At 42.7% G+C, this 13,271-nt stretch overlaps 1 protein-coding gene across 1 annotated transcript in view; it reads right to left on the reverse strand.

The window, feature by feature from the left end:
- LOC104962910 (alpha-1,6-mannosylglycoprotein 6-beta-N-acetylglucosaminyltransferase A-like) overlaps window positions 1-13,271 on the reverse strand; it is a 69,716-nt gene that overhangs the window by 54,678 nt on the left and 1,767 nt on the right. The window contains exon 3 of the mRNA XM_010791419.1: window positions 12,375-12,539. Coding sequence (XP_010789721.1) covers window positions 12,375-12,539 — 165 coding nt within the window. The remainder of the gene's footprint in view (window positions 1-12,374; window positions 12,540-13,271) is intronic.

Raw genomic sequence — 13,271 nt, forward strand, 5'->3', positions numbered from 1 at the left:
CTGGGAGCCGTCTCGTGGAAATTTAATCGACTTGGGCAGAGGAGGCAATCAGGAGCGGCCTGGTATTTCAAACTGCAATGAATGATTACAGCATGACAGGCGTCAGGCTGTTAATACCTGTGCCGATTCATCACACGTATTATATTCTGTGACCGTCCAAACAAGTTGACAGATCCAAACACACGGCACGAGTTGTTTTCATTACGGATTTAGACTTTATGGATTAAATGGTAAAAGAAAAGGAATGGTTGCTTTTAATGAGATCTTCTATTATAACAATATCAATAACGTATTACATATTGTTCCTCTGATATGAAGGTTTGCAATCTAATCAAGAGATACAGGGTACACTACGAGAATGCATTTTCCTGCAAGAAAATGCGTGTGAAAGCTGGTAAACTGTGAAACATTTGTGCTGAATTTAGCTGAAAATGCAAGGAAAAGATGATGGTAGCTGCTTTTAGCTACGAGACCAAGTCAGTGTGTTGCTGAACTTAAGCGGTAGAAATGCAGAACAGTGAAATGTTTGAATTCAAATAGTTTACAGCCAAATGGATTGCAATGACTTTGTTGAAAACTTGAAAGTGAAATGTTAAACTGGAAGAGTAGGAAAAACAGTGAAGAAGCTTAATATTTAAAAGAAAATGTTTTAAAAGTTATAAACAACAACATGTATAGCCTCAATGTCCTGAAATAGGTCAATCATTTAATAGTTGAATGGTTCCTGTTGCTGAAAGTAGGCTGAAGGAGTTACATATCAGGTGTAAGTAGCCTAGTAGTGAATGTAATTTGTATTAAGAAGAGAAAAGAAAGTAAAAAGGCTTGGGAAAGCTGCAGAATATTTTGACTGCAAACTTTTGGACTAAAAGCATACGTCACCAATAACGTATAAAATATGTGGAACCTGTTGAAGTCAGAATGAAGTCTCCATCAGACAGAAAATAATAGGCTGAGACAGTCTGTTGAAGTCCAGTCTGTGGGTGTTTCTCAATGTCGAGGACGCTCCCTTGGTAGGACACGTCTTCCGAGTCAGGTCCTTCAGAAGTGAGGCAAGAACCCTTCCTAGCCTCGGAAAACGAAGAATGGTGGAACAGGCTAACAGGTGTGCAGGTGTGCGTCATATGCGAGGCCCCGCCTAAAACCCAGCGTCCCCGCCGGCGGGGACCTTGGGGCTTAACAGGTTAAATGGGGCGGGATTTCCGCCCAAGATTTTGGAAATTGTTCCGTGCGCAAAGCATTGTGGGGATTTTAAGACCGCGGAGCTACACATGTGACAGCCTCGAATTCCCGCAACGAAGGACGCTGGGCTCGGTAGAATTCCAAGGATCCTGGTACATTGGAAAAGTCCTTCGGCGGGACTCGATGACGTAGCATCCTTGAAATAGTGGCTCTGGAGGAGCCTTCATCGACATTGAGAAACACCCTGTGGGTTTGTGTTTGAGGTGACGACGTTATCAAACACCTGTGTGTGTAAGCCCAGAGATCAAAGGTTACCATGGTGACGACGTTATCAAACACCAGTGTGTGAGCCCAGAGATCAAAGGTTACCATGGTGACGACGTTATCAAACACCAGTATGTGAGCCCAGAGATCATGGTGACGACGTTATCAAGCACCATCGTTTATAAGCCCAGAGATCAAAGGTTACCATGGTGACGACGTTACACAGCATTCGCACTAATTAAATCCAGAGCTTAATCACAGATCAAATGTACGTTAAAGAGTCTCGAACGTATCGTCTCCAGTGATTGAAATGTTATGTTAAATGTCTGTTTCTTTGTTTCTTAATATTTGTCCTCGTTGATGTTGCAAATACAAATTGAAAGAGCCTAGTCTGCTCTGATCGGTTAGCTGGCCGGCTCTGTTGTGATTGGTCGACTTCTTAGAGATGCACCTTATCACGTACAATGTGTTGGAGCGCCAGCCAATAGAAGCGCGAGTGTTACAAAGTTACAAAGCTAACTTTAATATTGCTACTCATACAAAAAAGGGTCCTAGCTTCCCCTAAACTCTTTTTATTAAACAAAACAATGAGTGTATTGATAAAAAGCTACATAAATGTATAATTATAACTAACTAACTCAAAACAGGTGTTTAATCCCAGACCGAATGCGCGTTAAAGGGTCTTCAGTGATTCTACTCTTATCTTAAATATGTGTTTCCTGTTTCTTCTCTTGGTATGTGTCTCTGTTGAAGTCGGAGCTCCTGTGATCTGACAGAGAGTATTATATATATCTAATTATATACATGTTGTGTTTCTGTTTGCTCTCAGGTCTGAAGCGCAGCTACACGTGTGAAGTGTGCAGCGTCACTCTGAACTCGGTGGCTCAGTACCACGCACACCTGCAGGGCTCCAAGCACCAAAACAAGTGAGTGCACGTCCTGTCAGATATTCACGCTCCTCGTCCTCGGCCCAAAGTACATGTTGTTTCCCCCTCTTTGATGTGCGTCCTCTTTTCTGCTTCACACATTTACACGTAGCATGAATAAATGATGAGCGGGATGGAGAGCTGCTTTGCTGACGCAGAGGTTTTGCATCCTGTGATTTCTCCTCTCTTCAGTCTGCAATTTAAAACAATATTCTCTAATTGAGCTGCTCTCAGACGCTGCCTGCAGGAAACTGAGAGCTTTCACAACAAACCTGCTGGAGCCGTCTCTCTTACCATAAAACAACAGCTGGTTTAAGAGCAGCTGTTCACAGCGTTCCCCCCCAGTCACAACAGGTTCCTTAAATGAACACCGGGATGCAGGAAGCTTTTCTAAATGCATGCACCATTAAGCAAATCCACAAGTTCCCCAAACAAATGGGACCGTCTGAAACACACCGTGTGTCTCTGCTCAGTTCTTTATAAACCGGTCGTTTGTTTGTTTGTTTGTTTGTTTATTTATTTAAAGGACAGTGCACATTAATCCACATTGCTGTAAATGAGCCAGTGTTAGCCAGCAGGCTAATTTTCAACTGTTGTCCTTGGCAAGATGTTAAATGACCACAACAAGACTAGAGGAATACAAACATAATTAAATAGAGTACAGCAGACAGCATCAGTATAACAATAGAGAGGAACAAACAAACAAACATGCAAACAGATGAAATATCATGGTACCTTGATGCCTTGATGCCTTGATACCTTGGTACCTTGATGCAGTTCAAAGTGTTCACATGTTTGATTGTTTAAAAGCCAGTTCTTATGATGGTGGTTAAATGTATGATAGGAGGTGTTATTCCTAATCTGTATTGGTATTGTGTTCCAAAGTGTTGATGCCCTCACAGTTAGACAGCAGATCTCCTGCAGGTGTGTGACCTTGAGGTCCAGATGAATTATTCTGCAGAGGCTCCAGTTTGAAAGTAGACCACACTTGGGGGGTGTAGTGCTGTCGGCAGTACCCATAAGGAGCTGCACACATGCCGCAGCGTGTCTTTAGTTGTAAGCCCTGTGGCGATCTGCTCATCTGTCATACGGACCATACAGTAACGCCATTGAAGATAACACGATACAGTAAAGTACTTCCCGGTCTTTGTGTGCCACTCAAGCTCGGCGCTGCGTGGTGTTAATTCATGTTCTTCAGAATTTGGAACATGAAGAATTTTGCCTTAAATGAAAGGCGAACGACGCTCCATGCAATTTGTATTCACTCTGTAATCTTCTGGACTCTCCTTTGCAGCGAAGTGTTTCTGCAGCAGTGTGAGAGTGTGTTTCTAGGTGTGAATTGATTGGCTGCACGGTGCATGTCCCTGACTTAATTCCCCCCTGTTGGCCGGTTGGACTCAGGGAGACGTGACATGGTGTTCAACAGCCTGGCTTCAGTCACGGAGGGAGCCTCTTGCTGTACATGCAGCTATACCAACACACTGTCGCACACAACCCCCCGAGGCCCCCCCTCCTCTCTTCTCTGTCAGGGAATCGACCCGCACGCGACCCCCAGCCCTCAGGCTCAAACCCCCCNTGGTCAACAATGTTAGATCTTTATGTCAACTTACTAATAATATATCTTGAGTATTATCATAAAAATAGCACGTTTATTTATTTTAACAAACCACGTTCTCCAAGTAAAATCTGAACATATAATCTTTTTGAAAAATATGATCGGACCATCAGTAACAGATCATCAGTCTTGTGTACAGATCAGTCCGATAAAGTCATGCCAAAACAGCGACATTTTACGCGATAAATACGGGTTTAAATATCAGCATTTGCCACGGAAGGCGGGTGGCAGCTACCGTAAACCTTCTCTTAACTCTTAACTTGTGGCATTTACTTGCCACGGCAAGTTGTGGCATATACTTGTCACGGCAAGTTGTGGCATAAGTTGTGGCATATACTTGTCACGGCAAGTTGTGGCATGGTTGTGGCATTTACTTGCCACGGCAAGTTGTGGCTGTGGCATATACTTGCCACAGATACCACATCTGTGGCATATACTTGCCACAGATACCACGGAGTAGCGGCCTCTGTGGCAGATGCCGGAAGTACTTGCCACTGCCTGTAGATGCCACGAAATGAGCCAGGCCCTACTGCCGATCTTTGCACGGCTATGACTTAACGTTCCACTGTCCATTTGGATAAACGGTGGAAACGTGTGGGGTTTGAGCTGGGGGGCACGCTGGTCTATGTTGCTGTGCCGAGAGGGGCTTTAGGTGAGAATTGTCCACACCGTCACGCCACAAAGCAACGTTCCACTTCTTCTAAAAGAACATGTCTGCGTCCCCTGCCAGGCGTGTGCATTTCCTGCCAACAGCGAGTACATGCTTTAGTTTGACTCACATGTCACCAGAGCAGCAGCTTGCCACAGAGCTGCATAATGCAAAAGCTAAATAATTATCTCGCTGTCGGTTTTGAGTACAGCGTGCATCTGTGCATGACACTCAGTGCAAGACTGCATGCAGGATTTGAATGCTTGTCTCTAGGCTTGAGACAATTTAGCTGAATCTACAGGATGTGTGTGTATACTATGTGCACGTGTGTAAGAGTGTGCATGTGGATTCAAAAAAAAGGGGGAAAATGCCTGGGGAAAAGGTTGATATTTGGAAGAAGGAGGCAGCCCAGATTATATTCCTGCAGGGCTGTGGCTTTAACCAGCACAACAACAATGCTGGCACGCAGGAAGAGGAGACAAAGCAGGAGAGAGGATGCCGAGGGAGATGGAGAGCAGCTCAGAGAGACGAGCAGAAGAAAGGGAGAGGGACAGAACACAATAATAAAAAGGAGTAAGAATAGCAGGTTTTCTTATTGCCTTTGCTTTGGCATTTCAATCTTTGGCACCCCACCATCGCTCCAGTGCAAAACCCCCTACTTTCCATGCCCGAAACACCCCCTTCAAAAGTCCTCTCCCCTGATTAGTGGAGGCTCTGCAAAACAGCCACAGATTGGAGCTGAGGAAGAAACAAAAAACTGGGGGAAAGTGGGGTGCACGTGTCCCAGCCAATGGTGCGTTAGCCCCAGATGTTCCTCACATCCCGCGCCTTCCTCCTCAATCAACCTCAAGTGGGACAAGCCTGCATGTGGGGAAAGGAGAGCAATGTGTGTGTGTGTGTGTGTGTGTGTGTGTGTGTGTGTGTGTGTGTGTGTGTGTGTGTGTGTGTGTGTGTGTGTGCTGGATAGATATGCGTGTGTTTTCCTGGAGTGGCTTCAACACCCAGATTCAAATTGATTAGACATGATTAGCAAAAAGCTTTCATTAAAGTCTTGTTATGCTGCAGCCGCCACTCACCCATTGTTTCAGTGGAAAACTCATGATAATGTAGTCAGTGCGATGATAGACGAAGCAGACGCCTTTAGAAAAGCCTTGAAAGACAGAAGGTACATGAATCAGAGAGCCAGTGTTATCGACTTCCACCTCCGGACCAATCAGCCTTATTGAGTCATGTACTCTTGGGAAATAAATTACTTTCCAAAACTGATAAATGCCACGTGGGAGGCACTTTTAATTTGAAGAGTACTCTTCTATTAGACTAGCCTTTGAACAGAGAATAACAATAATGATTTAATACTTGAAAGTCCTCAGATGGGGGACTAATGTTGCTTCTAGGGCTGCAACTAACTATTTCTGTCATTATCAGATTGGTTTTCTTGATTTATTGATCATTTGCTCATCATTTCAATGTCTTAAAATTGTTCAAAATGTCCTTCCAGGTTTAAGCAGATGTGTTGTTTCGTCAGTCCAAAACTAAGTTAGTTTAATTTGATATAGAAACTGAGAAAACAGGACAGTCTGAAGACAGCTGCTGTGTTCACAATGGTATCTCTGGTATGACCTATAGTGAGTTTACCTTACTGTCTCCATGAGAAACAACAGCACCTTACATAGCCTTACAGTTACATTTTGTTTATATTAAGACTCTCGTGCCAACATTTGAGGAGGTTTGAGGGAATCACTACTACATGTTACTTGCAGAAGTTGTGTAAGGAGTCACAAACAAGCAGGAAACCTAATGAAAGGAAAGCCGCCTCGCAGTCTGTTTACAACTCTCGGCTATAAGAAGATATTACGCACTCCATATGGAAGATCTCAAGAGACCTGCTGTAGCCCAACACGAGAAACAAGCACATTTACACACTGGGGTTTATGCTGCTGGCAATTTTAGCATTGATTCTGTCTGCTATATCAAACCAAGCAGAGCTGAGACACATCTCCACTTCAAGAGGCATCAGCAGGTCTGTGAGGTACCACGAGACCCTGAGATCTGATGGCATGAAAACAGCCTTTTATGGTCTGCATTAGCCATTCAAATCCATGATAACCTCTTTATTCAGACTGTTTTTATTGTTATTTATGTTCACAGCCATAATGAACGTACAGGAAATGTTGTCTAATAAATAACAGCCTCTCTGTTTACTGTTTAAACACGGTTGGTGACCTCTACTGAAAATCAACCAGGGCTAATAATCAGGGAGAACATTTGAAAACAATCTCTAATTTCCTTCTGTAACTTTTTTAATTGAAAGTTGTTAGTTGCTGGCAGTAGAGAAACACCAAGGTGGAAATACAATATCTCAAAGCTTTCAATTAAGACTGCAGGGTTTCAGGATTAATGTGAGTGTGTGAGAGTGTGTGTGGGAGTGTGAGAGAGTGTGTGAGAGTGTGTGTGGGAGTGGACGGCTCAACTTATTCCCTCCGAGTGGGATTGTGTGTATCGATCTATACTCAGAAACCTCGGATAAAATAAGAGACCATCAATTCTGCTCTCACTCTAAGAGATGCTTTAAAATGGTAATTGCTTAAATTACATTTTTCAGGTTTCGCTGGAAAATAATCTGTGAGTTTAACAACGAAATCGACCCAAGTTGGCTAAAACCAAGGACATCATCTGAATGTTAAAAGTGCATGGATGATCAACAACTAGGGATGTCCCGATCACCTTTTTTTGCTCCCGATCCGATCATTTGATTTTGACAATTTGCCGATACCGATTTTTCCCGATCCGATCTTTATATAATGCATTAAGAGAAAAAAAAGCATTCAAGTTGTCCCTTAAGGTTATTTTTTTATTTAAATTGGATATTCTATCCAACATGGATATAGCTTCTTTCTTTCACAGCAGCATTGGATCAGTTCAGTTGTGCAGCATTGGATCAAAACAAAATCAAGCTTATCAGTACTCGTTAGCTTACTGCTACAATTAGACNAATATTTTTTTCAATAAATGGATGTTTTCAAAGTAAATGGATAATCGTGATATCAATTATTGACCAAAATAATCGTGATTATGATTTTTGCCATAATCGCACAGCCCTAATATATTCCATTACAGAATCAAAAGATCTGACGTAAATGTGGTGTGAAAATCAGGAAGAAAATCTATTTGGCTGTCAAGAATATGATCTTTAGGTTCAGCAAATCAACAGAAAGAAATGCCACCGCAATGCTGCCTGATTCTCGGTACGTCCACACAGCAGCTTTGAAAAAATCTTGAAAATCTTGGAGCTGGGCGTGTCTGAGAGCTTGGGGATTTTTCGNTTGTATATAGACTCTTATGGCACTACTTCTATTCTATGTGATGTTATTTACTTGCACTATTTGATCTGTTTTATTGTGTTGCACTGTTGGAGGAGCCTGGCACCTAAGATTTCCATCGACATAACTACACCGTAGCTATGTACGAATGACAATACAAGCCTTGAATCTTGAAAACAAAACATTGAAACCCTCACGGCCCGTCCACACACAGGCATGAAAAAAATCTTGAAAAATCTTGATGCTGGGCGTGTCTGAAGCTTGCAGATTTTCTGCGAGCAACGCGACCAACAACCAATCACATGAATCTCCCGCCCCCGACATACAAAGCAATAGCAATGTTAAAACGAAGTACACTGGATATAAACCTACCAGTTTCACCCACTGTCTCTGCCACCTCCCTCCATATCCCGGTAAATAGTTCTGGTCGTAAAGAACCGGGTGATTTGCTACCGTAATTTCTCGTTTGGAATATGAGGAAATGAACTGCGGTCTGGCTCTCCCAGCTTGCACGCGGTTTGATTGGCTAGCGCTTGTACTGGCGGGATTTGCATAAACTGGATTTGATTGGCTGATGCCAGCTTCGAAAGCATCGGGAGCATCAAAAAATTGCTCAACTTTTGATGCTCACGATGCTTGCAAAGCCATGCTCCGCTCCCCACAATGCAGTTCGGCGAAGATTAAAAATCTTCTACGTCACCCCATTCAAGTGAATGGGCGAAGCTTTGAAAGATTTTTTTCATGCCTGTGTGTGGACGGGCCGTGAGGTTACCAGGACAGGTGTAATCCCCTGCAGAAACCCTGTCCTCGTCTCTATCGTCTGTTGACACTGAGACCTTGGATCTCATCTTTCACCGTGTTAGTGAAACAGAGATGCACGCGGATCGATATCTGAAAAGAGACAGTGAGAATGCCCGGAGCTGTGAAAGCACCGGTCTCTCTCCGTTGAAGAAAAAAGGGAATCGTGTCACGAAAGACAGGCGGAAGCTACAAATCACCCAAATGTCACCTAAGGGACGTCGGGAACTTTAAACAGTCGCAGGAATATATGGCAGAGGGAACAAAATGGGTGGGTTAGTCGGCTGTAAATCACCACCTGACCATTCATTACATCTTTCTCCACGCCTGGGTGTTTGTGTGTGTGTAGGAGGAGATTACATTTCCAGCCCCCACATGAAACACTGCTGGGGAGACGCAACACAACGCTTTTGGAGTCCCGTCTGCCTCCTGCTGAGCGGCAACTGAGGCCAGATCAACTTGTTTGTGATCCTATAAGGAGCTTCTGTGGTGAAAAGCAACAGCAAACAAGGCCGAAACTACTCCAGACCACTCAGAGTGCATTGTGGGATGTACAGTATCTCATGTTATGCCGTTCGTGCGGGATGCTTTGACAATGCTATGTTTAAAATGTGGTCATGCCTGTATTGCATTGCAGCAAAGACAAGTGTCATTTCACAGCGAACATAATGCAGTTTCACTTCAAAGCAATGCGAGAAGGCCACATTTTTGTGGGATGACTTACACAAGGAGGATACTGTGTTCTCAGAATGTGCAACCAGCTGTTAGATCACAGCTGCAGCAGGAAGTAGAACGTTGGGTTTACAGTAGCCTACAATGATCACATGTCAACAGAAGCCATGTATGAAGTGTTGTTGCGGTGTGTAGCAGCGCAGCGAAGGGCTGCTGGCTTCCTCCAAGTTTACAGTAAAACAAACTGGTGGTGTGACCAATGGCCATTTACAATTATTAATACTATTATTAGCATTAGTTTATATTTTGGTTGAAACTAGGCCAGAGAAAGAAAAAAAAACATAAATAATAATAAAAAAATATATAAATAAAATCGAATTTTAAAAATAATTTTCGATTATAGAGACTGTAACGAATATTCGAATAATCGAATAATCGCTGGCATCCCTAAATGAAGGCATGTTTTACCGCATTATTGGAACAATTTAGTTAGAAGGAAATGCTTTGACATCGACTGTCATGTATACCAGTTTTTCTTTGATTAGAAAAATGTACTAATCCAAGACTCAAAGCCGTGATATGATCTGAAATGTGAGTTTTGTGATGCCCCCGTGATTCCCAGCACTGCAGCTCCATCTTGATAGAGGCCTCTCTGAAAGCCAGGCGTGTTCCCCTCACTGTCCAGATCTTTATCTGTGTAATTGCCTTGCAGTCGGGGAGGATTTGGCAGCAGCTCTGCGTGCCACCCACTCCAAGACAGGAGATTCGGGAGTGTCGGGCCCTTTAGCTTCGATGCCAACTCGACCTGCATTCAAATGTTGTCTCTCAGGAGCAACACTGGGAGTTTTAAGAGGACACTGCCGGTGTGTTGACATGTGGTCACACACAGGTCCAGGTACTATCTCTTCACAACCAAAGATCAAGTGTCCCGCCAACAATGTGATGTTAGAGTCTCATCTCAAGTGTTGACAATGGGCAGATTGGGACAAATCAGAGAAGCAACAAAGAGGCAGTGTCGCCTCTTGTGTTTGTTTCATGTTTGTGTACTTGTATAACATTGATTTACAATATTATTATTAAGCTCGATGCCAAGAGACATGTTTGCTTTGTCAGCTCGACCTGCATTCAAATGTTGTCTCTCAGGAGCAACACTGGGAGTTTTAAGAGGACACTGCAGGTGTGTTGACATGTGGTCACACACAGGTCCAGGTACCATCTCTTCACAACCATGTGAGATTATTAGAGTCTCATCTCTGGGTTTTTCATCAAATACGGATCAAATAGAATCTTATTGTGAAATAAGTTTGACTAAAATGACAAATTATTGGTTTTGGCTTGACTAGTTTGACTGAAATGTTCAATATAATCTGATGACTAAAAAAGACTCAAATGTCAACAGTTTTCTTTGACTAAAATAAGACTAAAATGCTCAGACTTTTAGTCGACTAAAACTTGACTAAATAAAAGCAGGATGAAGGTGACACAATATGACTAAAACTAACAAGGACATTGAACACAGGACTAAATAAAAAAATAGCTGACAAAATTAACACTACTGACAACAATGTGAGACTAGAGTCTCATCTCCATGTTTGGACAATGGGACAAATCAGAGAAGGCAGTGTATTAGGGAGGTGTGTGGCGCAGTGGACTAATGCGTTGGTGTTGGGATCAGGGAGCACAGGTTCGAACCCCACAGCAGTCAGCATGTCGTTGTGTCCCTGAGACACTTCACCCCAAATTGCTCCTGTGGGGATTGCCCACAGTATTTAGTATGTAATGTAATGTAATGTATTATACGTCCGTTTCATGTTTATGTGTATCATTACAAAACACTCTGCTATATAACATGTGCAATATTATTATTATTATTATTATCAATAATGTTCTATAATAACGTGCAATTACGCATCTACCACTACTAAATACTGCTTGTCACTGTACATTATTTTTACATTATTATGTGACCGTCGTTCCCTGTAGTTATTTAATTAGTACAGTTGTAAATGCAACATGTATGTTAAGATAAGAGAAACTCATTTTGAGGATGCGAAACCAGACTAAGTGACTGGTTTAATCCCACACACGAAACTAGATAGACACGACACACGATGTTGCACGTAATGTGAAAGGAAGTGGCATGGTGGTTTTAGTTAGCGGTTGGCTCTTGAAAGGAAAAGTGCTAAAACACGGAGATAAAGAAGTCACATTCTGAGTCATAACCAGTGTCCGACGGCTGAATGACGTCAATTGTCTTGTTTCTGATTACTTTCAAATGACGCTCATATCTTTGATTATCATTCAACTCAAGGTTAAAAGAGAAAAAGCTTCAAAGGCAGCTTCGACGTTAAATAAAAGATTGCAGAGCAAGCAGCTGCCATTAATATTAGATCCATTCAAAATGTCACTTTGTTCAACTCGATCAGACTGATCTAATTTTGCGTGTAATGCCATCACATTCCTGCTGTTTAACGCAGCGGAAAACAAGTCCAAGGATGTCAGAAAAACCAACACCTCGCTGCCTCTTCTGGGCTGAATTCATCATGTGAAAGCTGGCAGTTAAATCAATAAAGACGAATAAAAGGGTCATGCAGCGTGAACGGAGGCCTTATTTGAATTATGTCCAAGGATGCGGTCTAGTCCTCTAAAGTGCCAGGTGTGCACGGTGCGATACTGCCAGGGTTCAGCTGGTTGTACACCTCGGGAATGTCGTTCCTTTTGGGAAAACACGAGTGATAGAAACCAGCCTTAACCAGCTTATCCTCATGTCTTTAAATGGACTCAACCCCTTGTGTTTATTGCACACTTTGATACATAACAGGATTTCTCTGGAAGTGGAAACTGCATGAAGCTTGCCCGTACATGAGTCACAGTCCTTGCAAAAAAATTACTTTATGAAGCCAAGTCACTCTTACTTTCTTGTTTTCAAAAGCAAAATATGAAACACATACCTGCCACGTTAACTTTCTCTGAGTTAGTGGCGCTGGGTACGATGGTGCCGGTGCCGATGGTCAGGTTGCTCCCCGTGCTGTTGTAGATGTTTTCCACCTTGGACTCCAGCTTACCGAGCCTCAGCATGATGTTATCCAGCAGCACTGCAAGGGTCTTCTTCAAATCTGTAATACAGTAAGAATGGAATAAATCAAACCTGTCAAATGCATGGAGTTATTTAGGATATATTCGAGGGCTGTGCAATTAATCATATTATAATCGCAATTACGATTTTGGCCTGCCACAGTTACGAAAACAACATAATCGAAAAAAAACAATTATTTTGCTTTGCTAGGTTGTGAACATATTTGATCTAATTTATTTGTATTTATCATATTTATATATAGCTCGTGGGGTGGTCCAAACTGCAGTCTAGCAAAACTCAAGACATCTACCTTATCTAGTCGCGCCCCACGCACACGCTACCACTACCCGGTTTCTTAGCATATTAGTGCCTAATGAAACCCAGTTATTAAATATAGTGCTAATATTTATCGCTCACTCACGTAACTGCACACACTTTTGTCAGGTAAAATAACCCCTCTGACAATTCTTGTCTTATCCGTTCTATTACCCATCCCCTCCAAGCAGCTTGGTCATCACAACAATTGACGACTAATGTGACTTTCACATCTCCCCCAGCCCCCCCCCCCCCCCCCCCCCAAGTTCCCCGACTTTGTCGGTTAATCGCCTCCCACTTGCTTTTTCTCCTCAATATTACAATCATCACCAATGTGAAATTTCATTTCCCATCCAGCTTTTACCTATCCCTTATTGGTTACATTTGTATCTTCAAGTTGTTTATCCAACCCCCCAACCTCGCGCTGGACACAGTGTTCCTCCCATGCTTTGTACTC

Source organism: Notothenia coriiceps, unplaced genomic scaffold (genome assembly GCF_000735185.1).
Source record: "Notothenia coriiceps isolate Sejong01 unplaced genomic scaffold, NC01 NC01_scaffold00035454, whole genome shotgun sequence".
Taxonomy (NCBI): domain Eukaryota; kingdom Metazoa; phylum Chordata; class Actinopteri; order Perciformes; family Nototheniidae; genus Notothenia; species Notothenia coriiceps.